Consider the following 25,344-nt stretch of genomic DNA (forward strand, 5'->3'; position numbering starts at 1 on the left):
ATATGACCAAAATCTCGATGCAAACTCGGAAGGATAAGCATAAGAACAATTTAATTCTTTCTAAAGGTCTTGACTCTGTTGAAGAAGAAGAAGAGCAGATTACACATCAAACTTGCAAGTTTCATCCTAATGACCTAGGGAATGAGGAAAAATACAAATATATCAAGGCTGAGATTGTGCCTTGAGGATCCACTTTTGAATGAGTTCATTGGAAGTGCATTCAACTAGTCTTAGCCGAGCAGTTAATACAACAGAATCCAAATCTGTCCGTGTGGGTTCAAAACCCGCTAAAGATTAAATTGTCAAGTGATCGTCAGAGTCAAAATCTGTTTCTCTTGGACTCTGCAGGTTTGAAACCTGCCAATGATAAAATTCATTTTTTTTCCATGAAAACACACCTTGAAATTTGCTCATGGTCACTTTGCTTGCAAGCTGATCAAAGTTGGGTTTAGCCATGTGACTGTCATAACAGAGTCATGCTTGTCCTTTGTCCATTCGGTTCATCGGTGCATATTTCTATTCTATTTCTGTGAATTCTGACAGCATTGCTGGCGCTATATGCACACATTCCATAATGCTATGTCATGGACCCTTATATTACATATTATCACGCACTCGCATCGCTTCTCAGTTTGCTTTAGCACTTAACATTACTTACATAGTTCATGTATGTTTTTCTCTCTTGACAAATTAACCACCATCATCTTGCTGTGATGCTCAGAACCGCGCTGGGCAGGAATGAGCCAATTTTTATATATGCATCGAGGAGTATAGAGCACTATCAGTTTCCCTATCCTTGTTCATCATTTGTCCAACAATTAACTCCTGTGCAAACCTGAACCCGCACTTTCCTGCGCACTAGACAGTATAAGTTGACTATACTTGGGACTACTACTACATTGCTTCCATACCTCTCCCTATAGGTTTACCTTCAAAGTAGTCCTTTGTGGTACGTGCTTTTTAGCCCCTATTAGGTCCCCCTTCAACTCATCTAGAGTCGCTATGCTCCAACCACCTGCATGCGCGCCTCACATCTGCTTAGTGCGTGCCAACGCATAGTAGCACTTCCGCTTAACTGTGCTCCGCACATCATCGCGCGCCTAACCAGGCTTGACTAAGTGTCTGGTTCAGTCACTCGCAATGTTTTCCCTCAGCTGAACAGATGAATTGAAAACAGACTGCAATACAACACTTTCAAAAAGCAAGAGAAGAGCAGGTCTCAAATATAGTGCACCTCAACCTTATACATAAGCAAATAGTGGCCAGATGGCTCTTTTGAATCTTTGCCTTGAATCTCAGCCTTGACAGATGTGTATTATTCCTCATTCCCCAGGTCATTAGGATCAAACTTGAAAGTTTGATGTGTAATCTGCTCTTCTTCTTCAACAAAGTCAAGACCTTTGGAGAGAATTAAATTGCTCTTGTACTCATCATTCCGAGTTTGCATCAAGACTTTGGTCATATATTGAACTTTGCGTCAAGGATAAAAGAATCAACAGTGACCATGCCTATTGAAAGAACTGACAAAATGCAGATGAACATGTCTTGAGGATTCACTTCTGAATGAGTTCATTAGAAGTGCATCTCACTGGTCTTAGCCAAGCAGTCGATACGACAGAATCTAAATCTGTCTGTGTGGGTTCAAAACCTACCAAAGATCAAATTATCAAGTGATTGCCAGAGTCAAAATCTGTTTCTCTTGGAATGTGCGGGTTTAAAACCTGCCAATGATAACATTTTTATTCCATGAAATCGCACCTTGACATTTCCTCATGATTGATATATGTTTGTTTTTTTCCCCTGTTAGAACACACCTTGACATCGACCCATGTGTACTTTCCTGAGAGCTTCATATCACTGGTCCTAGCCAAGTAGATGTTGCAACAGAGTCAAAATCTGTTTCTTTCAAACCATGCAGGTTCAAAACCTGCTTGCAAAATATTTTGCAGCGTATAGATTCTCAGAGACCCAAGTTCCAAGTGCAAGCAAATAGGGACAGTTAGACATTTTGGAGTATTCATCAAAGTGATGTCATTCGTGTCAGTTTTATCTTTTTCAATGCAACCCAGGTGGGACTGCTTTGTACTAGTTTTGCAGCAGAATGTAGCGAGAATGCTTCTGTTGCATCTATACATTGTGGTCTGTAGCTGGGAGTATCCTTCAGCATGACATAAAAATAAAATAATGAAAATATACCAGCAGTGTGTTGGATTGGACAACAGATGGACGTGTAATGTAGGGCGCGCACAGAAATGCAGTGCTTGGTATGGGACAGGATGTGATTTCATAAAATAAAAATGTCATCATTGGCAGGTTTCAAACCTGCGCAGTCCAAGAGAAACAGATTTTGACTCTGATGATCACTTGTATTTTCATCTTTGACAGGTTTTGAACCTGTCACAGACAGATTTGGATTCTGTCGTATTAACTGCTTGGCTAAGACCAGTTAGATGCACTCCCATTGAATCCATTCAGAAGTGAATCCCCAAGGTACATTTATCCTGCATTTTGTCAGTTCTAACATTAATTTCTAACATCACCCTTGAGCTCAACCATATGCGATCCTTCCATTGTCAGTTGTCACTCGTGACCCAGTTGTTAATCCCAAGACATCACAAACATCATTGGCCCACCATGATGGTCTGTCATCAGCACTTTTTCAAGGAGATTCTTAGGTAAACAGGTCTTGAAGTTAAGAGCCCCAGCAGAAGTCTGTGTCTTTTGCAATAAAAGCAGTATACAAGAATCAAGGGTGACCATGCTGTTGAAAGAACTGACAAAATGCAGATAAATGTGCCTTGAGGACTCACTTCTGAATGGGTTCATTGGAATTGAACACAACTGCTCTCAGCCAAGCGGTTAATGCAACAGAATCTAAATCTGTCTGCATGGGTTTGAAACCCGCCAAAGATGAAATTTTCAAGTGATCACCAGAGCTAAAATCTGTTTCTCTTGGACCGTGCAGGTTTGAAACCTGCCAATGATAAAATTCATTTTCTATGAAAACACACCTTGACATATGCTCATGGTCAGTTTGCTTTAAAGCCGCTGAGACTAGTGTTTAGCCAAGTGGTTGTCAAAACAGAATCAAAATCTGTTTCTATTGGAGTGCAACAGGTTTGAAACCAGTGAAACATTACATTTTTTTCTATAAAAAAATGCCTTGAATATTGAATCATAGACAGTATCTCAGACACTTATCTTCATCAGTCTTAGCTGAGTTGTCGCCAGAGTCAAAATCTGTTTCTCTTTGAACTGTGCAGGTTTGAAACCTGCTAATGATAATATTTTTATCACACCTTGACATTTCCTAGTGAAGAGTTTCTCTCAAAAACTCATATTAAATGGTCTTAGCCATGTTATTGCCATAATAGATTCAAAATCTGAGAAATGCATCATTTGACTGATTGCAAACCTGTAGGCTTTGATTGAAACATATTTTGAATCTATTGTGGCAATGATATGGAAAAGAGCATTTATGATGGGTTCTGAAGAAAACTATCCACGATAAAATATCAGGGTTTAATTACATAGAATAAAAATATCATCATCCGGCAGGTTTCAAATCTGCAAAGGTCAAGAGACACAGATTTTGACTCTGGCGACAACTCAGCTAAGACTGATGAAGATAAGTGTCTGAGATACTGTCTATGATTCAATATTCAAGGCATTTTTTTATAGAAAAAAATGTAATGTTTCACTGGTTTCAAACCTGTTGCACTCCAATAGAAACAGATTTTGATTCTGTTTTGACAACCACTTGGCTAAACACTAGTCTCAGCGGCTTTAAAGCAAACTGACCATGAGCATATGTCAAGGTGTGTTTTCATAGAAAATGAATTTTATCATTGGCAGGTTTCAAACCTGCACGGTCCAAGAGAAACAGATTTTAGCTCTGGTGATCACTTGAAAATTTCATCTTTGGCGGGTTTCAAACCCATGCAGACAGATTTAGATTCTGTTGCATTAACCGCTTGGCTGAGAGCAGTTGTGTTCAATTCCAATGAACCCATTCAGAAGTGAGTCCTCAAGGCACATTTATCTGCATTTTGTCAGTTCTTTCAACAGCATGGTCACCCTTGATTCTTGTATACTGCTTTTATTGCAAAAGACACAGACTTCTGCTGGGGCTCTTAACTTCAAGACCTGTTTACCTAAGAATCTCCTTGAAAAAGTGCTGATGACAGACCATCATGGTGGGCCAATGATGTTTGTGATGTCTTGGGATTAACAACTGGGTCACGAGTGACAACTGACAATGGAAGGATCGCATATGGTTGAGCTCAAGGGTGATGTTAGAAATTAATGTTAGAACTGACAAAATGCAGGATAAATGTACCTTGGGGATTCACTTCTGAATGGATTCAATGGGAGTGCATCTAACTGGTCTTAGCCAAGCAGTTAATACGACAGAATCCAAATCTGTCTGTGACAGGTTCAAAACCTGTCAAAGATGAAAATACAAGTGATCATCAGAGTCAAAATCTGTTTCTCTTGGACTGCGCAGGTTTGAAACCTGCCAATGATGACATTTTTATTTTATGAAATCACATCCTGTCCCATACCAAGCACTGCATTTCTGTGCGCGCCCTACATTACACGTCCATCTGTTGTCCAATCCAACACACTGCTGGTATATTTTCATTATTTTATTTTTATGTCATGCTGAAGGATACTCCCAGCTACAGACCACAATGTATAGATGCAACAGAAGCATTCTCGCTACATTCTGCTGCAAAACTAGTACAAAGCAGTCCCACCTGGGTTGCATTGAAAAAGATAAAACTGACACGAATGACATCACTTTGATGAATACTCCAAAATGTCTAACTGTCCCTATTTGCTTGCACTTGGAACTTGGGTCTCTGAGAATCTATACGCTGCAAAATATTTTGCAAGCAGGTTTTGAACCTGCATGGTTTGAAAGAAACAGATTTTGACTCTGTTGCAACATCTACTTGGCTAGGACCAGTGATATGAAGCTCTCAGGAAAGTACACATGGGTCGATGTCAAGGTGTGTTCTAACAGGGGAAAAAAACAAACATATATCAATCATGAGGAAATGTCAAGGTGCGATTTCATGGAATAAAAATGTTATCATTGGCAGGTTTTAAACCCGCACATTCCAAGAGAAACAGATTTTGACTCTGGCAATCACTTGATAATTTGATCTTTGGTAGGTTTTGAACCCACACAGACAGATTTAGATTCTGTCGTATCGACTGCTTGGCTAAGACCAGTGAGATGCACTTCTAATGAACTCATTCAGAAGTGAATCCTCAAGACATGTTCATCTGCATTTTGTCAGTTCTTTCAATAGGCATGGTCACTGTTGATTCTTTTATCCTTGACGCAAAGTTCAATATATGACCAAAGTCTTGATGCAAACTCGGAATGATGAGTACAAGAGCAATTTAATTCTCTCCAAAGGTCTTGACTTTGTTGAAGAAGAAGAGCAGATTACACATCAAACTTTCAAGTTTGATCCTAATGACCTGGGGAATGAGGAATAATACACATCTGTCAAGGCTGAGATTCAAGGCAAAGATTCAAAAGAGCCATCTGGCCACTATTTGCTTATGTATAAGGTTGAGGTGCACTATATTTGAGACCTGCTCTTCTCTTGCTTTTTGAAAGTGTTGTATTGCAGTCTGTTTTCAATTCATCTGTTCAGCTGAGGGAAAACATTGCGAGTGACTGAACCAGACACTTAGTCAAGCCTGGTTAGGCGCGCGATGATGTGCGGAGCACAGTTAAGCGGAAGTGCTACTATGCGTTGGCACGCACTAAGCAGATGTGAGGCGCGCATGCAGGTGGTTGGAGCATAGCGACTCTAGATGAGTTGAAGGGGGACCTAATAGGGGCTAAAAAGCACGTACCACAAAGGACTACTTTGAAGGTAAACCTATAGGGAGAGGTATGGAAGCAATGTAGTAGTAGTCCCAAGTATAGTCAACTTATACTGTCTAGTGCGCAGGAAAGTGCGGGTTCAGGTTTGCACAGGAGTTAATTGTTGGACAAATGATGAACAAGGATAGGGAAACTGATAGTGCTCTATACTCCTCGATGCATATATAAAAATTGGCTCATTCCTGCCCAGCGCGGTTCTGAGCATCACAGCAAGATGATGGTGGTTAATTTGTCAAGAGAGAAAAACATACATGAACTATGTAAGTAATGTTAAGTGCTAAAGCAAACTGAGAAGCGATGCGAGTGCGTGATAATATGTAATATAAGGGTCCATGACATAGCATTATGGAATGTGTGCATATAGCGCCAGCAATGCTGTCAGAATTCACAGAAATAGAATAGAAATATGCACCGATGAACCGAATGGACAAAGGACAAGCATGACTCTGTTATGACAGTCACATGGCTAAACCCAACTTTGATCAGCTTGCAAGCAAAGTGACCATGAGCAAATTTCAAGGTGTGTTTTCATGGAAAAAAAATGAATTTTATCATTGGCAGGTTTCAAACCTGCAGAGTCCAAGAGAAACAGATTTTGACTCTGACGATCACTTGACAATTTAATCTTTAGCGGGTTTTGAACCCACACGGACAGATTTGGATTCTGTTGTATTAACTGCTCGGCTAAGACTAGTTGAATGCACTTCCAATGAACTCATTCAAAAGTGGATCCTCAAGGCACAATCTCAGCCTTGATATATTTGTATTTTTCCTCATTCCCTAGGTCATTAGGATGAAACTTGCAAGTTTGATGTGTAATCTGCTCTTCTTCTTCTTCAACAGAGTCAAGACCTTTAGAAAGAATTAAATTGTTCTTATGCTTATCCTTCCGAGTTTGCATCGAGATTTTGGTCATATATTGAACTCTGTGTCAAAAATACTCGCATTCACCTAGCAAAAAAGGATGCATGAAACCAACAGCGATGTCAATCAAGCTTGAGATCATCAGTGTTTGCTTGCTATACATTTGTGTGGAAATGTGAAGGTGTGATTTCATTATTCATACAATAAAAATAAAAATGTTATTGTCAAGGTGTGTTTTTATAGAAAATAAAATTCATCATCGGCAGGTTTCAAACCTGCACATTCCAAGAGAAACAGATTTTGACTCTGGCGATCACTTGATAATTCGATCTTTAGCAGGTTTTGAACCCACACAGACAGATTTAGACTCTGTTGTATCGACTGCTCGGCTAAGACCAGTGAGATGCAGTTCCAATAAACTCATTCTTTACAACTGGGTCATGAGTGACAACCGACAATGGAAGGATCACATATGATTGGACTTGAGGGGGATGTTGGAAATTAATATTAGAACTGACAAAATGCAGATAAATGTACCTTGAGTATTCACTTCTGAATGGGCACATTTGGAGTGCATCTCACTGGTCTTAGCCAAGCAGTTGATATGACAGAATCCAAATCTGTCTGCGTGGGTTCAAAACCTGCTAAAGATGAAATTGTCGAGTGATTATCAGAGTCAAAATCTGTTTCTCTTGGACTGTGCAGGTTTGAAACCCGCCAATGATACTATTTTTGTTTTATGAAATCACACCACCAGCAAGATGGTGCTCTAAAGCACAATATTCAAGGCATGTTCTAATAGAACAAAAAAATGTGAGATTCAACAGGTTTCAAACCTGTTGCACTTCAATGAAAACAGATTTTGATTCTGTTATGACAACCACTTGGCTAGACACAACTCTGATGAGCTTGTAAGCAAACCGACCATGAGCATATGTCAAGGTGCATTTTTATAGAAAATGAAAATTATCCTTGGCAGGTTTTAAACCCGCACATTCCAAGAGAAACAGATTTTGACTCTGGCGATCACTTGATAATTTGATCTTTGGTAGGTTTTGAACCCACACAGACAGATTTAGATTCTGTTGTATCGACTGCTTGGCTAAGAACAGTTAGATTCACTTCCAATGAACTCATTCAGAAGTGAACCCTCAAGGCACATTCATCTGCATTTTGTCAGTTCTTTCAATAGCATGGTCGCTGTTGATTCTTTTATTATATTTGTATTTTGCCTGATTCCCCAGGTTATTAGGATCAAACTTGAAAGTTTGATGCGCAATCTGCTCTTTTTCTTCTTCAACCAAGTCAAGACCTTTAGAAAGAATGATATTGTTATTGTACTTGTCCTTCCGAGTTTGCATCGAGATTTTGGTCATATATCGAACTCTGCATCAAAAATACACTGTGTGATCCTTTCATTGTGAGTTTTCACTCATGGACCCACCGTGGTGGTCTTCCATCAGCACTTTTTCAGGGAAATCATTAGATAAACAGGTCTTGAAGTCAAGAAGCCCCAGCAGGAAGTCTGTGTCTTTTGCAATAAGAGTAGGATAAAAAAAATCAACAGTGACCATGCTATTAAAAGAGATGACAAAATGCAGATAAATGCACCTTGAGGACTCGCTTCTGAATGGGTTCATTGGAGGTGAATCTAACTGGTCTTAGCCAAGCAGTTGATACAACAGAATTCAAATCTGTCTGCATAGGTTCAAAACCTGCTAAAGATGAAATTGTCGAGTGATCACCAGAGTCAAAATCTGTTTCTCTTGAACTGTGCAGGTTTGAAACTTGCCAATGATAACATTTTTATGTTTATTCTATGAGGGCACACCTTGACATATGCTTATGGTCGGTCAGCTTGCAAGCTGATCAGAGCTGTATTTAGCCAAGTGGTTGTCATAACAGAATCATAATCTGTTTCTATTGGAGTGCAACAGGTTTGAAACCAGTGAAACATCATATTTTTTTCTATAAGAACATGTCTCAAATATTTGCTCATAGACAGCATCTCAGACATTTATTTTCATTGGTCTTTAGTCAAGTTGTCACCAGAGTCAAAATCTGTTTCTCTTCGACTGCACAGGTTTGAAACATGCCAATGATAACATTTTTTGTTTTATGAAATGATGATGATGGGTATTTCAGATCAGGAGAGCAGTAATATTCACAATGTCAACACAGAACTATGACATATTGGGTTTGACCCCTATGTATCAGGAAATGGCTCCCTACTACTTGGATGATGGGCGATACTGTGGAGAGTCTAATATTTATGTAGATATGTAGAAATCCAGAATCAATAGGTGAAAGCAGTAGTGAAATATTTCAGATCTGAAGTACATGTAAAAAGACATGAGGCGCTGTGGATGATGGGAAAAAATGTAATAGCGGTGGCTACGACATGAGTAATGTGCAAAATAATCAACTATGCACCTAGTGGGGCTAGCAAGATGGAACGGGACATAGGGAGGACAAGTGCACAATATTTGGTTGGCTGATGCGGCCAAAACATCAGGTTCGCCAGTCAAAGTGTTGGGTCCACTATGGGCTATGGAGACTGTCAGAATATAATTGGGAAGTGATTGGTGTGTGACATGCATTTGACATATATTGTAAAATAGCTGAATACAAGTCCAGTGCTAGGCTGAGTCCTACATCGTCTTGGTCAAGGAGTTGATGTACCAGAATCTAAAATCTGTCTGTGTGGGTTCAAAACCTGCTAAAGATGAATTTGCCAAGTGATCATCAAAGTCAAAATCTATTGCTCTTGGACTGTGCAGGTTTGAAACCTACCAATGATAAAATTCATTTTCTATGATTTACACGACTTGAAATATGCTCATGGTTGGTTGGCTGGCAAGCTGATCACAGTTGTGTTTAGACAAGTAGCTGTCATCACAGAATCAAAATCTGTTTCCATTGGAGTGCAATGAGTTTGAAACTTGTTGGATGTAACATTTTTCCCATAAGAATGTAAGGATTGCATGTCCTCTACGCCCCGACCATGACTTCAAAAGGAAATTGTAGAACCAATGTTTGCAAACCTTCACGTGACTCATTGATGCAAAGAAGCATCATGCTTCGCATCTGAGTCACACGGATACATTTCTCTTCTTTTTCACTCTTTCATCATCGTTTTGACTTGCACAAACCGCTATACTCGCTACCTCAGAGTCAAAATCTGTTTCTCTTGGACTGCACAGGACTGAAACATGCCAAAGATAACATTTTTTATTTTATGAAAATTCACCTTGACAGTCTGAAACACATTGAATGCTGCATTTTTTCTATTAGAGCATACCTTGAATATTGAATCATAGACAGTCTCTCGGACACTGATCTTCATCAGTCTTAGTTGAGTTGTAATGAGACAAGAGGTGCTGCGGACTATGGGAAAACATGTAATATACCGTCTATGATATGAGTAATGTGAGAAATAATGAACTGCGCACCTAGCAGGACTAGCAGGATGGGATGAGACATAGGTAGCATGAGTGTTAAGACCGTGCACAAAGGGTAGGACTGATTCCAAGGGGCTTGGCTTCAGCTCGTGCGCTGCGCCCCTTACCCAAGTATGTGCCCTTAATTTCAGAATGATGTCCGAAGAAAGTCCAAGGACGTCCGAAGGATGTCCGAAGCGCGGGAAAGTTCGGAAGGACTTTCCGGACGAGTGCGGGAAAGTTCCGGAGGAACTTCCGGAAATTACGATGAGGTTTCGTCCTGATACGGATACGTGTAATGGCTACTTAGGACAAGTCCTAAGTAGAAGCAAACAGAGGAAAGGCTGCAAGGACAAAGTCCGAAGCAGAATAGGTCCGGAGGACCGCGGGAAAGTTTCGGACGAACGTCCGGAAACTTCGGAGGATCGGATAAGCAGATAAGCGGATGAGCGGATGAGCGGATAAGCGGATGAGTGGATAAGCGGAGCTCTGGCCTAGGGAATTTCTCCCTAGGCCCGAGATGGATATTGACTAAGTCGATAGACTAGGACTGATGTGAGGACTTAGAGTGAGATCTAGTGTGAGGACTAATATGATATTCAGACTGAGGAACTACAGGACATATACAAGAGTTTATATACTAAGGAAATAACGGAAAGATCAGTAAGCAAGCGTCCGAGGCTATGTATGAAGCATAAGCAAAGTTATCAAGCGCGAGTCGGAAATGAAGCATAGGTTAACGGATCAGTAAGCATACCGGTAGTAAGTATAACCGAGATACCAAGGACAAAGAATACCGAATAGAGGAATAGGCTGTGTTAACGTTATATGCACAGGAATGAATTAGGAAGCTTATCGTATATCGGATCGGACCGGACATCCGGATGAGACGCGTGGATATATGGGATATGACATTAGGGTGATGGGACAAAGGATGACTGATGCAGGCTAGCTGAGGTATGGAGGTAAAGGGATGTGGATGTGGATGTGGATGTGCAGGGGTGCGGGGATCTGGATGGATAGAGAACTGGAGACATGGATAGGGCGTCCGAAGGTCCGGATGAGGCGTGGGAATATTGTCGGATGTAGGTCCGGAATACGGGATATGACAATGAGTGTGTGTGATATCTGATTGGCTGATGTGAAACCTGATGTCTGATGTTTGATATTTTCAGGTTTGATGCATATCGAGTTGGATATAATAGATAGAGACTCGGACAATGTTCAACAGTTGACATGGATCATAAAACAAGCTGCTGCAAGGCTAGCAATGGAACATGGTTCCATACACCAGCTTTGAAATTTTTTGGTTTCTCTTCCAAGAAAGTCATAATGCCAACAGAAATTTGAAACCTTCCAATTCATTTTAAGATTCATGTCGAAGTGTGAAGGTGTGATTTCATAGAATCAAAATGAAAATGTTATTGTTGGTAGGTTTCAAACCTGCACATTCCAAGAGAAACAGATTTTGACTCTGGTGACAACTTGACTAACACCAATGAAGATCAATATTTGAAATGCTGTCTATGAGCAGATATTTGAGACATGTTCTAATACAAAAAATGTGTCACTCAATAGGTTTCAAACCTGTAGACTTTAATGGAAATAGATTTTGAATTTATTTTAGCAACGACATGGCTAACATCAGTTGAGATGAATTTTTGAGAAAATCATTCATGAGACAATGTCAAGATGTGTTTTCATAGAAAATAAATTTCATCATTGGCAGGTTTCAAACCCGTGCATTTCAAGAGAAACAGATTTTGACTCTGGTGATCACTTGATAATTTCATTAGGTTTTGAACCCACGCAGACAGATTTATATTCTGTTATATCAACTGCTTGGCTAAGACCAGTGAGATGCACTTCCAATGGACCCATTCACAAATGAATCCTAAAGGCAGTTCTTTCAATAGCATGGAGGATCCAAAACTGAATATGCATCTGAACACAGTCCTCGGGCCAATCATACACACAGACAGATTTCTTCAAAGGTCTTGACTTGGTTGAAGAAGAAGAGCAGATTACACATCAAACTTTCAAGTTTGATCCTAATGACCTGGGGAATGAGGAAGAATACACATCTGTCAAGGCAAAGATTCAAAAAAGCCATCTGGCTACCATTCGCTTATGTATCAGGTTGAAGTATACTATATTTGAGACCTTTCATCATCATGTTGCTCTTCTCTCACTTTTTGAAAATGTTATATTGCAGTCTGTATTCAATTCATCTTTTCAGCTGAGGGAAAACATTGTGAGTGACAGGGAACAGTACGCTTTCCTTGCAGATTCACTTTTGAAAGTTTTCTTGAAACATGCATCTAACTGGTGTTAGTCAAACAGTTGCTACAACAGAATCCAAATCTGTTTCAAATCTGTCTGTGCGGGTTCAAAACCCGCTAAAGATGAAATTGCTAGTGATTATCAGAGTCAAAATCTGTTTCTCTTGGACTGTGCAGGTTTGAAACCTGCCAATGATAAAATTTCATTTTTTGTTTATGAAACCACACCTTGACATATGCTCATGGTCGGTTTGCTTACAAGCTCATCAGAGTTGTGCTTAGCTAAGTGGTCGTTTTATGAACTTCAATGACTGAGATGCTGTCTGTGAGCAAATATTCACCACATATTCTTGTAAGGCAGATGTTTGAGTTTGAAGGGGAAAGTGAACAAGGATGAGTTTTTAGATAAAAATGAGCGCAAATGTTATGATGCGGATGAGACATTTTGAGACTGATATGTTCGAGACCTTCTGGCGTTCTTGGAGCGGGGGGTCTGGGTATATGATTCGCTGCTAATACAAAAGTACATGAGCTGTATATAAGTGCACAATGGCAGGGTCCTCGGTTAGTTTGACCAAAACAATTAGGATGTGACAGATGCAGAAGGGAGTGACATTGGACATTGTGAATATTACTGCTCTCCTGATCTGAAATACCCATCATCATCATTTCATAAAACAAAAAATGTTATCATTGGCATGTTTCAAACCTGTGCAGTCGAAGAGAAACAGATTTTGACTCTGGTGACAACTTGACTAAAGACCAATGAAAATAAATGTCTGAGATGCTGTCTATGAGCAAATATTTGAGACATGTTCTTATAGAAAAAAATGTGATGTTTCACTGGTTTCAAACCTGTTGCACTCCAATAGAAACAGATTTTGATTCTGTTATGACAACCACTTGGCTAAATACAGCTCTGATCAGCTTGCAAGCTGACCGACCATAAGCATATGTCAAGGTGTGCCCTCATAGAATAAACATAAAAATGTCCGATCCACACCACCAACCGCGACCCATTGTCCCCCATTGTCCTTGCTCCATGCCCTTTTCAAAGGCCTGTTCTCCAAACCAGCTGGAGCACCTGCAAATATCCTTGTTGGCGAGGGCAAAAATGGGCGTACATCATGAATGACAGTATGAGAGGTGAGACACGAGCTCATGGTGGTAGCTAAAGAAAGAGGAGTGAGATAGGGCATGACAGTCATTATATGGGCGATACCGTGTGGAGTCTGGACCGATCAACCGATCGATCAACACAGCCAACTACGAGGGTGGTGAATCTACCACAAGGTATGAGACCCACTTGTAGATAGAGGTAGCGGGGGATTGCCAAAGAAGGGGTATTGCAACACCGATGATAGGAACCATGAGTCAGAAAAGTGAGAGAGAGGGTTCACAAATGAGAGACACACAATTTTCGTAGGTCCAGATCTCATATCAGCGGAACTGGTCAATCGTAGTTATAATCTGGGAGATTCAGAACTGGCAGTCAATCGCCAAGCAGGAGGGCCACCCATTTTTCACGTCCAAAGCTACAGACAGTGAGGAAAATGTAAGAGACGACTGTAAGCTACTTTGAGACACAAATATAAACATACAACTCAAAAGCTCTGGGGTGATCAAGCTCGACTCGAAACTAGCCAGAGTCCTGGAATACTCTAAAATCATTATTGAACGGACATCGACGATTGACATTGATCGCAAGTCAGTATGGGTCCACAAGTAAATGTAGGTGGAATTCTCAAACCAACATTCAGAAAGCTAAGTCGAAATAGCTGTACGGCAGCGCTTATTGTGGTCGCAAGCTTCGAGAAGAACAAGACGAAATTAAGAGAAGAATGAAGGCTTTTCAAAGCCAAAGACCAGTGAAGACAGAGGCTGCAGGTGTCAAACGGCCAATAAAGAAATGGCTAGGTGTGGTGCTGAAGAAATTGGGTTGGAAGGGAAAGCGGGAGTAGGAACAGGAGTGGGAGGAATAGTGTGGTGAGTATCTGCATCTTTGCTCGGTTTATGATGAATACTTACGTTTACCAGGAGTCAGATGTAAACATGAAGTGCGGGTTGCAGTTGTGTGGTAGTTGTAGCACTGCGCGCTGCCTGTAGACACGGAATTAATGTTCAAAATATAACCCCCCTGAAAGCCCCCTCGATCGAAATATAATCGAAGTTACCAACCCGAACTTACACTAGTACCAGCACCCTTAACTGAACTTGCAGTGGTGGCAGCAGATCCCAATGTCAAGTAAGGTGGAACCAAGCCTATCGTGCGCAGACTCTGGTACAGGGTAATGGGCCATGCTCGACCGCAGATTGGTGCATCATCGGTATGCTCAAATTGTCGAGATGATCCTAACAAGCCATTTCTCACTGTCCAAAAGTGACCTCTTCATACGCGCATTGAGGCTTGGTCACTGAAGCACTGTGGTAGTAAATTGCCAATCTCCCAATTAGTGTGAGTCTTACAAAGATGAAGACAAGGTAGCTGGTGCTTACAAATATGTGGTTAGTAGAAGGAGTGAGCTTGAAGAGTGAAGTCGGGTAGTTGGTTAGGGGCAGGAGATAGGGGTAAGACACGTGAGAAGTTCAAACAGGTTAAAAATAGATGGCAAAGAATAGTTTACGATTGAAATGGTAATATGAGAAGATGCCAGGCAGCCAGAATAAAGGTAGCATAACAAGGAACACAAAATTGAGCAGGGAAAGCACATCACAAATCGTAGGTAGTAGGAACATCATCGACGTCATCGCACTCCTCCTCTGCGATAGCCCTGAGAAGAGTATCGCATACATCACCTGTAATTTCACTGCTGGAAAATGTCAAAAGATTGTGAGTTTCGTCTCCTTTGCCCAACATCTTATACTCCATATCCTTTTGCGACGCTGCCCAACCTTTCATAAAGTCAAGTCGCTCTTTTTTCAGGAGGAACTTTACCACCTGCAGGGCCTCCATCAAGACCGGGCTCATGCGATTATGTTTCTTCGTGTCGGTTTCACCACTGGACGAAAATACCCGCTCACACGGAACGGCAGAGGCCTGTATTGGGAGATAGTCCATTGCAATACCATAAATTGTCGGAAATAAGGTCTGCAAGACCTGGTCAACATGGTCAATGATGAAGATTCAACTTGTAGGGATGTGGGACGCTCACCACCCAGAATGCGAGTATATTTGTTCCCTTGGGGCTAAGATTAGCCGTAGTGTAGGCCTTGAACTCTTGCTCGACCGTTTGGGCATCGCCATTGTGATGTGGCAAGATGACAACATCAGGAAGTCCATAAAGGCGCGAGCCTAGCGTGCGCGGTGGTTGATGAGGCATTGCTCCATTAGCTAGAGGCTCTGCAGATGCTGAGCCATCTGTAGTTCACTTTTCACGCATCTACGTGTGATAATATCAGTTCAAATTTGCATTGTTATGTGTTTGATAAATGTACCAGATCAATTATATGTTTCTCCACATCTTTGACAGTCTGTTCCTCCCAATGACTCCGAGCCCATGACATTCAGATTGCAGGATCAACAACTATAAATGCAATCGTGAGCAACCAAACATTGCTAAAAGATACCGTACTCATGCATGCTGACTGCATAGGCTTTTGTAGCACCCATCTTCTCGTCGTACTTATCTGCCCAAGTCAAACCTATCCGAACGAGAGGCTCGCAGTGTGGGACGTGTTTCACCAAAAACTTCCACTGCTCGATCAATGTTTCGAATGCTGGATATGCACCACTCAGGCTGGGAGTGTGTTCACTTGACATGCATTGTTGGGCAGCATGGGGCACCTAATACAAAATGATGAAATGAAAGATGAGTTTCAAATATGATAAAACTTACTTCCAGGATTACTTCGACATCCTGTAGAAACTGCCACTCCATCGGACTCAATTTAAACTTGTTGATGGGGCATTGAGTGGGAGAGTCAAAGAATAAATCTATTGCCTGGGCGACTATCAGTTTATGGCAGATGTTTAGTAAGTAATGCCTTACCTGGCGAAGGGTTCGTAAACGATTGAGCATTATGTAGACCGAATCCCAACGGGTTGCCTCATCAAGCAGGAGTTCAACAATGGGGAGCTACAGTTTCTCACCTATGTCGTCTTGAAACCACTCCTTCTCATTACCAGTGATAATAGTGTCCCTGAAGGAGTTGTGTCGCTGGTTCGATGCACGAAGTGTGCGCACAGCGTCCCTAGCTCTGTTGAGAGCTTTCCCTGTCACAGCTTTGACATACTCCACCTTGATCACAGTGCGATTACCGATTAGCCAATGTTCATCCACGAGCAAAAAGTCAGGTTTGTGATAATCATCGATAATGTGTTTCACACATATATTGATGATGTGAGGAAAACACGGTATTCTGCGGTCGATGGGGTGGAAATCAATCTCACGAGACTCCAGTTTCTGCGAAAGTTCTCGCATAGCAACCTGATTGTTTGCAGCGTTGTCCAAGGTGAAATGACCAGTCTAAACAAAGTTAGAGCATGTTACATGGTACGGTTAAATGCTGACCTTTTCGGTCACACCGGCGCGATCAAGGAGATGCAATATTATCAATGCTAACAATTCACCTGTATGACTTCCTGGAACGTGGTGGAAGCCTATTAGTGCTGCCCTCAAAATGAGTGTTGAACTCCGGTCTGCCCTAGCAATCCAGTGGGTGGTAAGGGCCATGAATGGGCGAAGGTTTGAATCTGACCAGAGGTCAGATGTGAATGAGACTTTTCCCTGGGCGGCCTGAAAACATAAGGCATTTGTAGGGCTCTGGACAACTGTAGACCTACCGCAAGATTCCTCTTCAAAGCATTGAAGTACTCATGGAATGCATCAATGATCAATTCACGAGCTTTAGTACGATGGAATATATCGGTCTCATTGACCGATGGTCGCAGAAGACAGATCAGGCAGCGAAATTCCGGGCATTCAATAATATTGATTGCCTGAAGACAATTATCAACCATAGCACATAGAAAGTGCGAATCAACTCACCTGGTCGTCAGCAATAATGAATTTCACAATGTGTTTGTGCATCTCGTCCAAAGTGAACGCAGGCAATACATCATCTGGAGCTGACATGCTGGTTCCAGGGTGTGAGCCAGGACTGGGGGGAGTACCGAGTGAGTCTAGCGTGTAAGCCGGATCCTTCAGCCTTTGACGCATGGTCGCGATCATCCAGCCTTCATCCAGAAAAGTCTTCAATTGCAATGATTTATGGAGGACATGCCAGTGCTGGCGCTCTGCCTCCTCCAAGTAAATGTCAGTATGCTCAGTGAAGGCGTGTGCACAATGAGTTGACGTGCTTGTACTAGAAATGTATGATGCAATATGGTAAGTATCATCAAGATCGTGAATTTTTCTGGCGAAGGATGTCAGAAAAAAAGATAGACTTCAGACAAGATACTCACTCGCAGGCTTTGCAGATATTGCAATGAGTGGTAGGGTCCTGTCTGAAGAAGAAGTGAATATCGGCAGAGGATTTAGGCGGTTTTACTCGGCCACCAGTGGCCAGAGGGTCGGTTATAGCAGTAGTCATGGCCGTATTCATAGCGGTCTGCAGTGGGCTATGGCTTGCAGCAGGTCTAACTGCGGGTGCAGGTGAGACAACCACTTCATCTTCTTCATCCCCAGAGACGTTCTCAAGGTCGAAGAATTCCCCTTCATCTCCATCGTCCTGCCTAAATCTGAGAGGAAGCTGACGGTGCCTTTGAGGATTACGAAGGATAGTTGCATTCACTGCAGCAGCGATGGGAGCAACAGCAGGAGTGGGAGCAACAGGAACAGGTGCAACAGGAGCAGTGACAGGGATAGGAGAAACAGGTGTAGCAATGGGAGTAGCACCAATGGCTCTGGCAGCAACACAGGAATTGTTCTTGCGTCGAGGAGGCATATTGGTGGTACTGGCGGTGAAGATGATCTAATATATCTTCGTCTGGGGAAACCCCAGAACATGCTGATGCTGTAGTGATCCTAAGTCCCTGATGGAAAAGCCCCAAGAACAATTAGCATGAGACTCACAACTCACAACTCACAACTCATGAATGCTTCACGCAAGGCTCGGCACTGAGTAACCGATCGATTGATTCCTGACTCCCAAACCACAAGCGAAATGAGAGCAGCACGTTGGCACAACCCTTTCAACTTCAAGTATGATTGAATGGTTGAGTGAATCGAAAGTCAGGTCGTCAATAAGTATTCGTTGAGTCATTATTATGTTGTAAACTGGAGATTCTGATGGTTGAGAAAGTCGCCATGGGTGCCCTCATGAGTCATGAGTTGTGAAGGGTGTTGCGTGGGAATTGGAGAAAACTTCATATTAATGGAAGGTGCTGCGCTATTATTACGTCGCATACCATGTACAAATAATAAATAATGCTGCAGTGTACACTAGTGTACAGGTATTCAACAGCGTCACGATCTAGTGACTAGTCTTTTTACGGCATGGAGTGGAAGTAGTTACATCCAATGGGAGGCCATTACACGGGCATAAACTTGCAATTACATTAGTTCATAAAGTGGGAACATAAGCGCACTACTCACATGCGAGTTGATCTGCAAGGCAGCGGGCATGGAGACACTGCCTTGATTACCCAGGATTCACTGGAAGATGGAGTGATAACAGGTACATCAGGTTGGTTTAAACCCAGCATGCACGCAGTTGGTGCAGAACAAAGGACACGAAGCAACGAATGAAGGTGATTATAATCAGGACCTTCTGAAAATGCGAGAGAGCGCGTATAAATGAGAATCGTTGCGAATTCGACAGGAATGCCACGGTACAAATTTTCGATGGTTGTGTCTACTTTGCGCTCGAGTATGGAAGAGCTGGAAAGTTTTTCTTCATCACTGGTTAACCATGGAAGGGAGCCCTGCAAGAAGTATATCAACATGTAAGTAAGCGACTCGAGATTGTCACAACGACCTGGTTCAACTCCTAAGTGTGTATTGATAGAAGCAAATGCTGGAGTGCCAGTGAGATGTTGGCCTTGGCAAAATGGTATATGGAGACTGGTCGCTGTGTTCCAGAATTCCTTCGCAATACCAAAATCTATAATAAAGGCAGTGTCTTTCAAATCGCCAAGCCCCACAACAACATTCTGTGGTTTAATATCACCATGAACATAATTATGTGAGTGGATATATTCGAGACGTGAAAGCTGGGAAAAGGATTAGTGATATGCAAATGCGACAGCCTACACACCGACTGACTAACTGGTCTCCTATATTTACAACCGTGTCAAGGCTGAATTTTCGGTTATGGGTGAGGAAGAGATTGTGAAGTGATGGCCCAAGGAGGTCAAGAACGAGAGCATGATACGTTGATTCCCTACCGAACCAAATGACACGGGGAATACCAACACCGCCTTCAAGGTGTTTCAGAATATTGTATTCGTGCTGCACAGAAGATGAGTGGGTGATGGGTTCCAGTTTAACAGCAACTGCAACATCCTTGATGATGTTCCATGCACGATACACGACAGCTAAATAGGGTCCAAATGTTGAATCAGAATCAATATGTAGCCAGTACTTACCATGTGGATAACATACCATATGAACCAGATCCCAAAATGTCTCCTAACCTAAACCTTCCATCAACTCGAACAGGGACCTTATCCATGGTGTATACAATAGTAGAAAAATATAACAACACTGAGAGTCTGAGACAATGAGACACGACAAGAAAGGCACCCAACTGCCACGTTTGTATGTCAGCTTGAACTGGCTTAAGCTGGCTTAAAGCGGTTCAAACCGTGGTTCATAGATTTTTGGCTTATGAAAGTTGCAACTGATTCACACGGCTAATGAGTCGAACCGAGTGATGAATCAATGGTTTGGCTCACAGGGATTGCCGAACCTCTGGCATAGCCATAAATACCGAACCAGAGCAAACCATAGCCAAGCTGTGGCACTACTAGCTACTGTGCCTAAAAAGTGCTATATAGCTGTCGCCCGGGCTACAGCATTTTGGGTTTTTTCCTGATGCTACTCGTTCCCTTTCGGTGTCCTGGTGTCATTAGGGATCAGCAGGGGTATGGGCAACCCCTGGGGGTCGGGGGTAAGGGTACTTGAGGGTAGGGGTATGGGTTTGGATCTGGAGACCCCTGTACCCCCGGACAATTGGTAGTACCCCTGGGCCTAGGGATAATATATCCCCAAATTGATTATCATAGGAGTGATGGATAAGTATAAAATTTTGAAGTTATCAACAGTATAATGGTTATTGGGCTTATTGTGATCTTATATTGTGAGTTGGCTATTATTTGAGTAAGATATAAGTAAAATATAATCAAAGGAAACATTTAAGTTAGTTTAGATGGTTCATAATGTACAAGAGTTACTTGCCCATGGTTTGAGTCTCATCTACATACTTGGCTAGGACTAAAGAGGCATAAATTAAAGTCAGCCTACTATGTCTCTTCTAGCCAAGATGGTGACAATACCCCTGTACCCTTGTGATACCCTTGTACCCTTATAATACCCCTGGGTTACCCTTACCCTTGGTCTGAGGGGTAAGACCCTCCAGGGGTAGGGGTGTGGGTTGGGCTCATGATACCCAGGGGTTTACCCCTGGTGATCCCTAGGTGTCGTCCGCGAGCATTCGCGCCACATCAGCACTTGCTGGTGTGCGTTGGGTGTTTGCGCATGGTGCTGGTGGAATTGGATGCGCTAAGCGGGAGGATGCTGAAGGTAGCAAGAGGGCGCTGAACTTGTCAACTTGATGGTGCGCAAACAAGACGCGCCCACTTGAAAAGTTCATCGGCTTTCACAGCTAGACTTGTAAACTCTTTGTCATGAAAATCTTGTAGCCCCTTCAGCTCCTCAGATACGAACATGTGGATGTCGCGCTCTGCCATTGTTGCGAGAATCTTGTCCATGGACAACCGTAGAATATGCTGAGCGCTGTGAAATCCATCTTCAATGTCATGAAGTGGGCGAGAGGTAACGAGAATCCGAAAGTTAGATGGAAGTTCTGTGATTTGGGGAAGTCCTCTGTCCTGAAGTCTACCAGAAAGGATGTGGAGGAGGCTGCACCGCGTCTCCTTTCCTGGTTAGGTCATTGTCTGGCACGGAGAAACTGGTGAATCACTCACCAAAATCGAAGAAGGTACATACTACAGTATCGAAAGTAGTATAATGATCGGTTCGGGGTTCGGAACGGTTCGGGACCCGTCCGAACCGAAGCCGAACCATTCGTCCAATGCCAGAACCGAGAACCGTACTACGGTCCGGTTCTGGCTGACACCTGGACCGTGGACCGAACCACAGGGGAACCGGACCAAAAGTCCGGTTCGAACCATGGTTCAGGACCGGACCACGGCAGCACTACTTGCAGCCAGTGAACAGGTCAAGTTGCAAGGAGGATTCATGAATGGAGTTTGACATCAGTCGTTGCATCATCCTATCATCTGTCAGACAATCTTAGACAGCCTATCAACTTTGTGTATGTAATTGCTCGGTGACTATTTTGATTTGGTTCTGGAAGTAAAATGTTGTGAAGTGAAACAATGCAACGCAGAAATTATTCATCTACAGGACCTTTCACGCTCGACAGAAGTTCGACGCTTTCCGTAATATCTTCTGGTCCAAGGGGGAAATAGTATGGAATGAATTTTCTGGTTGCAGCCTCGTGAATGAAGACCCGCGCAAGCGCATTATTGCCACGCACTCGTATATCTTTTGATCGCCGTCCCTCCCGGTGAAAATGACAAATACTACGTGGTCCAACTGAAAGTTCATAGTTATGGTCATCCAAAAGTCACGAAGGGGCTCCCAGTCACCTGGTTATTTCCTTCCAAGAAAATTCGTGTCTCCTTGAGAGCAACGTGAGCTGCCTCGCCGATGGGGTATCCATAGATGCCAGTTGAAATCAGGGGAAAGGCCTGCATGCCAATTAGAGTCGCACGATGACATCGCCTGCCAGAATGAAGAATTGTTGATGGCTTACGATGCTCTTGCAGTTGTTGTCTACCGCTAACTGAAGACTCTTTCTATAGCAAGACGCAAGCTGACTAGCCATTGTCTCTGTGTCTGAAGAAACACTCCATCTTGGTCCTACAGTATGGATAACGTGTTTCCTGACGTGTAGAATATTGGAATAAAGTCAGCAGAGCAACCGGCAAAGACGGTACACTTACGATGGGAGCTGAAAACCCGGAGTAATTTTAGCGTCACCAGTTGGGCAGGGGTGACGCCCAGGGTACAATTCTCTGCCTATATCAAGTGAACAGGATAGTGTGAGATTGTGACCAGCGCCCTGAAGAGGAGTAGATCGTACATGCTTTGGCGAGTGCTGGGCCAGCAGCCATATGGATCGCCCCATCCACTAAACCTTGTGAGTTTGATATGACGATCACACTTAGGAGCTCGACAGACCTCCGCTGCCGCCTACGGTTGGTTCACATATGTCAGCAGCTGAGCGCTGACTCGTTGTATACTATGGGCCACGTCATGACTCACCCTGCAATGTCGATTTTGCAGCGTTGACGATCGCATCCACCTCGATTTCAGTTATGTCACCCTGACTTATACGAGAGTTAGAAGAGAGGAATTAAGGAGTGCACAGTGATCACTGGCTAACTAGAGATGTACACGACTCAGAAGCGATTGCTTGGGTGGATAAATGGGCGTTTCGACGTCTTTAATAGCAGCATTCGCGAATAGTTCGCCCACAGTGCGAATACTTTGCGGCTGAATTCGAGTGGACATTAAATAATTTGGAAAGTTCACAGTAAGGGGATGAGTGTTGATGAGGTTAGATTCAGGGGAGTTTACTCAGCGACAATCTATAATTATTGGCACGGCCCAAGACAAGGACTCCGCCCAAGTAAGATCGAAAAAAGTGCTTTTCTTATGGTTTCTTGTACAAGTCAAGTGCAAAAAGAGTGAATCTAACACCTATAATGGATGTTGAACGGATACAAGCTTATCGTTTATGAAGGTAGATACACCAGCTAGAACGCTGCTAGCAATGATACTACATAAATGCCACAGTGCGAGCAAGGAAGTGTGAATATGTGCATAAATTGGCTAATGCGAAAGACTCCAGGAGATATAGATAATATGAATGCTTCAGTTAGAAAATACAACATTAAGTGCACAATGGGCATCTGAGAAGTCGAATACATATGAGATGCAATCCAGGTAGCGAGAGCTAAGGACGGACCGTTAATATTAAGGTAATAAAAACAGCCATATGCTAAAGAGGTATGGACATATGCTGGTGCCAAGTGGTATCCAAGGCTGGAGAACCGGCTTGGGATCTGTCTCCCATGGTCGTGGTTGGAACAAGGGTGTTTGATATTGACTGAACAACCGGAATTTGGTCGGATTCTAAGCTCCGTACGACGGTGGTTATGGGCTCGTTATGAGGGTAATACGACCTGCGCTTGGTGGACATAAAGTCATAAACGGTGAATCTAGTGACGAAACGAGTTAAAACTATTATGAAAACCCGTATGGCGAACCTACTGCTCTTCCAACTGCCTCACTTCCGGCTTCATTTTGGCTAAATCCGGGTTTGCCCTGCGTTTTGTGTGGGTCAGTGGTTTTTCAACCATTAGGAACTCATCGAGTTCGTGAGTTACGTCAAAATTAGCTTTCTTCATCTGCATGAGGAATGAATATGAAATCGATTAACAATTCATAATACTCACGTCTGGAACGAAAGGAGGCTGAGCTGCTTTCGTATCCGTACTTTGCCAATTTATACCCTGCAGCCATGCATGCTTTTGAATGTCTTGGAAGCCTTGACCATGTGGTCGGCAACCTAGACGTTGGCTAACATTACGTTCGAGTAACTGCGACCAGATTAAGAAAAGGACGGATGCTAACGAGTGTCGGCACTTACTGCTTGCACAAACTTCACGCAGTTTGAACTGCATTTCTTATGGGCATCATCGGGAAACCTCAGGGGATCTTTGAGGATGGAGTTGGTCATCTTCTCAGATGTGCGTCCATCGAATGGACGTCGTCGGAACAACAACTCATAGATTGTAATACCGAAACTCCACCAGTCGACACACCATGTGTATCCTTTCCTTCCAACGACTTCGGGAGCCATATATGCCATGCTACCAGCGACACTAGTGTGCAACCGACGCTCCGAATAATGGATGGCAACATTGAAGTCGGTGATATGTGCATGACCCTTTGCATCAAGTACGATATTATCTGGTTTAAGGTCACTGCGGCTCTAGTTAATGATCAAGATATTCCGCCGCAGGAAAATCTTACCGATGAATAATGCGCTGCTTGTGCAAATAAACGAGAGCTGAAGCCAGCTCTGCAACCCAAAATTGGACTACGTCCTCACTGAAGCATCCTCTGCTTTCCAAATGGACTCATTGCGGTACACGATCTTAGAACACGCCAATAGAACAAGGCTGCGATTGACTCACATCGGAGGTCTCCACCCAGCATGAGGTCGAGCACAAAGAAACAGTTTTCGTCATCCTGGAATGCATATCGCAAGTTGACAATGAAAGGGTGGTCGATCTATAAAAAAAGGTAGTTTGAGACTTGAACATGCAAGCAGCAAAGGTATCACGCGCCTCCTCGAGTAGTCTACGTTCTTGTATGATGTTCGCCACGGCCTTTTGCTTGATACATCGCGCTTTATCAATGTATTTGAGGGCATAAAGCTTTTTGGAACGCTTGTGTTCGACTACCCTGACCTAAGCAGACACTGGTTTATGAGTGACCACACAAAGGAACAAAGAATCAAAGATGGCCGACCTTGCCGAAAGCTCCTTTGCCCACTGCTCTATGGAGGTCGAAATGAAAAAGATTGACTTCAGAATCAAAATCCACAGGTTCAGAAAAACAGCATCCCATGGCTCATCACAGGATAG

At 42.8% G+C, this 25,344-nt stretch overlaps 3 protein-coding genes across 3 annotated transcripts; all 3 read right to left on the bottom strand.

Moving 5' to 3' along the window:
- Positions 1-18,991: 18,991 nt before the first annotated feature.
- HD556DRAFT_1432874 (casein kinase I isoform delta) lies at positions 18,992-20,111 on the bottom strand (the record flags this gene model as incomplete). The annotated part of the gene is made up of 4 exons (XM_041305170.1): positions 18,992-19,074; positions 19,164-19,650; positions 19,703-19,974; positions 20,042-20,111. 4 exons carry the CDS (start codon positions 20,109-20,111, stop codon positions 18,992-18,994), a joined length of 912 nt encoding a protein of 303 aa, XP_041158526.1.
- A 1,717-nt stretch (positions 20,112-21,828) lies between these two features.
- On the bottom strand, positions 21,829-23,265 carry HD556DRAFT_639352 (uncharacterized protein). Its single transcript, XM_041311161.1, has 9 exons — positions 23,073-23,265; positions 22,952-23,016; positions 22,868-22,879; positions 22,770-22,817; positions 22,630-22,705; positions 22,440-22,569; positions 22,273-22,374; positions 22,161-22,219; positions 21,829-22,107 (listed from the first exon to the last, which is right to left on the bottom strand). The coding sequence occupies exons 1-9, from the start codon at positions 23,198-23,200 to the stop codon at positions 22,014-22,016; spliced, it is 714 nt and encodes a 237-aa protein (XP_041158527.1). The 5' UTR covers positions 23,201-23,265; the 3' UTR covers positions 21,829-22,013.
- A 1-nt stretch (position 23,266) lies between these two features.
- Positions 23,267-25,327, bottom strand: HD556DRAFT_1485586 (kinase-like domain-containing protein; the record flags this gene model as incomplete). The annotated part of the gene is made up of 8 exons (XM_041308710.1): positions 23,267-23,910; positions 23,963-24,099; positions 24,148-24,291; positions 24,342-24,678; positions 24,728-24,833; positions 24,892-24,988; positions 25,045-25,167; positions 25,229-25,327. 8 exons carry the CDS (start codon positions 25,325-25,327, stop codon positions 23,691-23,693), a joined length of 1,263 nt encoding a protein of 420 aa, XP_041158528.1. The 3' UTR covers positions 23,267-23,690.
- Between the last annotated feature and the right edge of the window lie 17 nt (positions 25,328-25,344).

Source organism: Suillus plorans (assembly GCF_016647745.1).
Source record: "Suillus plorans strain S12 chromosome Unknown HD556scaffold_41, whole genome shotgun sequence".
Lineage (NCBI taxonomy): Eukaryota > Fungi > Basidiomycota > Agaricomycetes > Boletales > Suillaceae > Suillus > Suillus plorans.

What these genes read in the sequence shown, in the direction of transcription:
- HD556DRAFT_639352 (XM_041311161.1), bottom strand. Translation starts at nt 23,200, where the DNA reads ATGTCCACTCGAATTCAGCCGCAAAGTATTCGCACTGTGGGCGAACTA. An exon ending in CTGAGTCGTGTACATCTCTA is followed by an intron (nt 23,017 to 23,072) that starts GTTAGCCAGTGA and finishes CTCTCGTATAAG; the next exon opens with TCAGGGTGACATAACTGAAA. An exon ending in GGCGATCAAAAGATATACGA is followed by an intron (nt 22,108 to 22,160) that starts GTGCGTGGCAAT and finishes GGCTGCAACCAG; the next exon opens with AAAATTCATTCCATACTATT.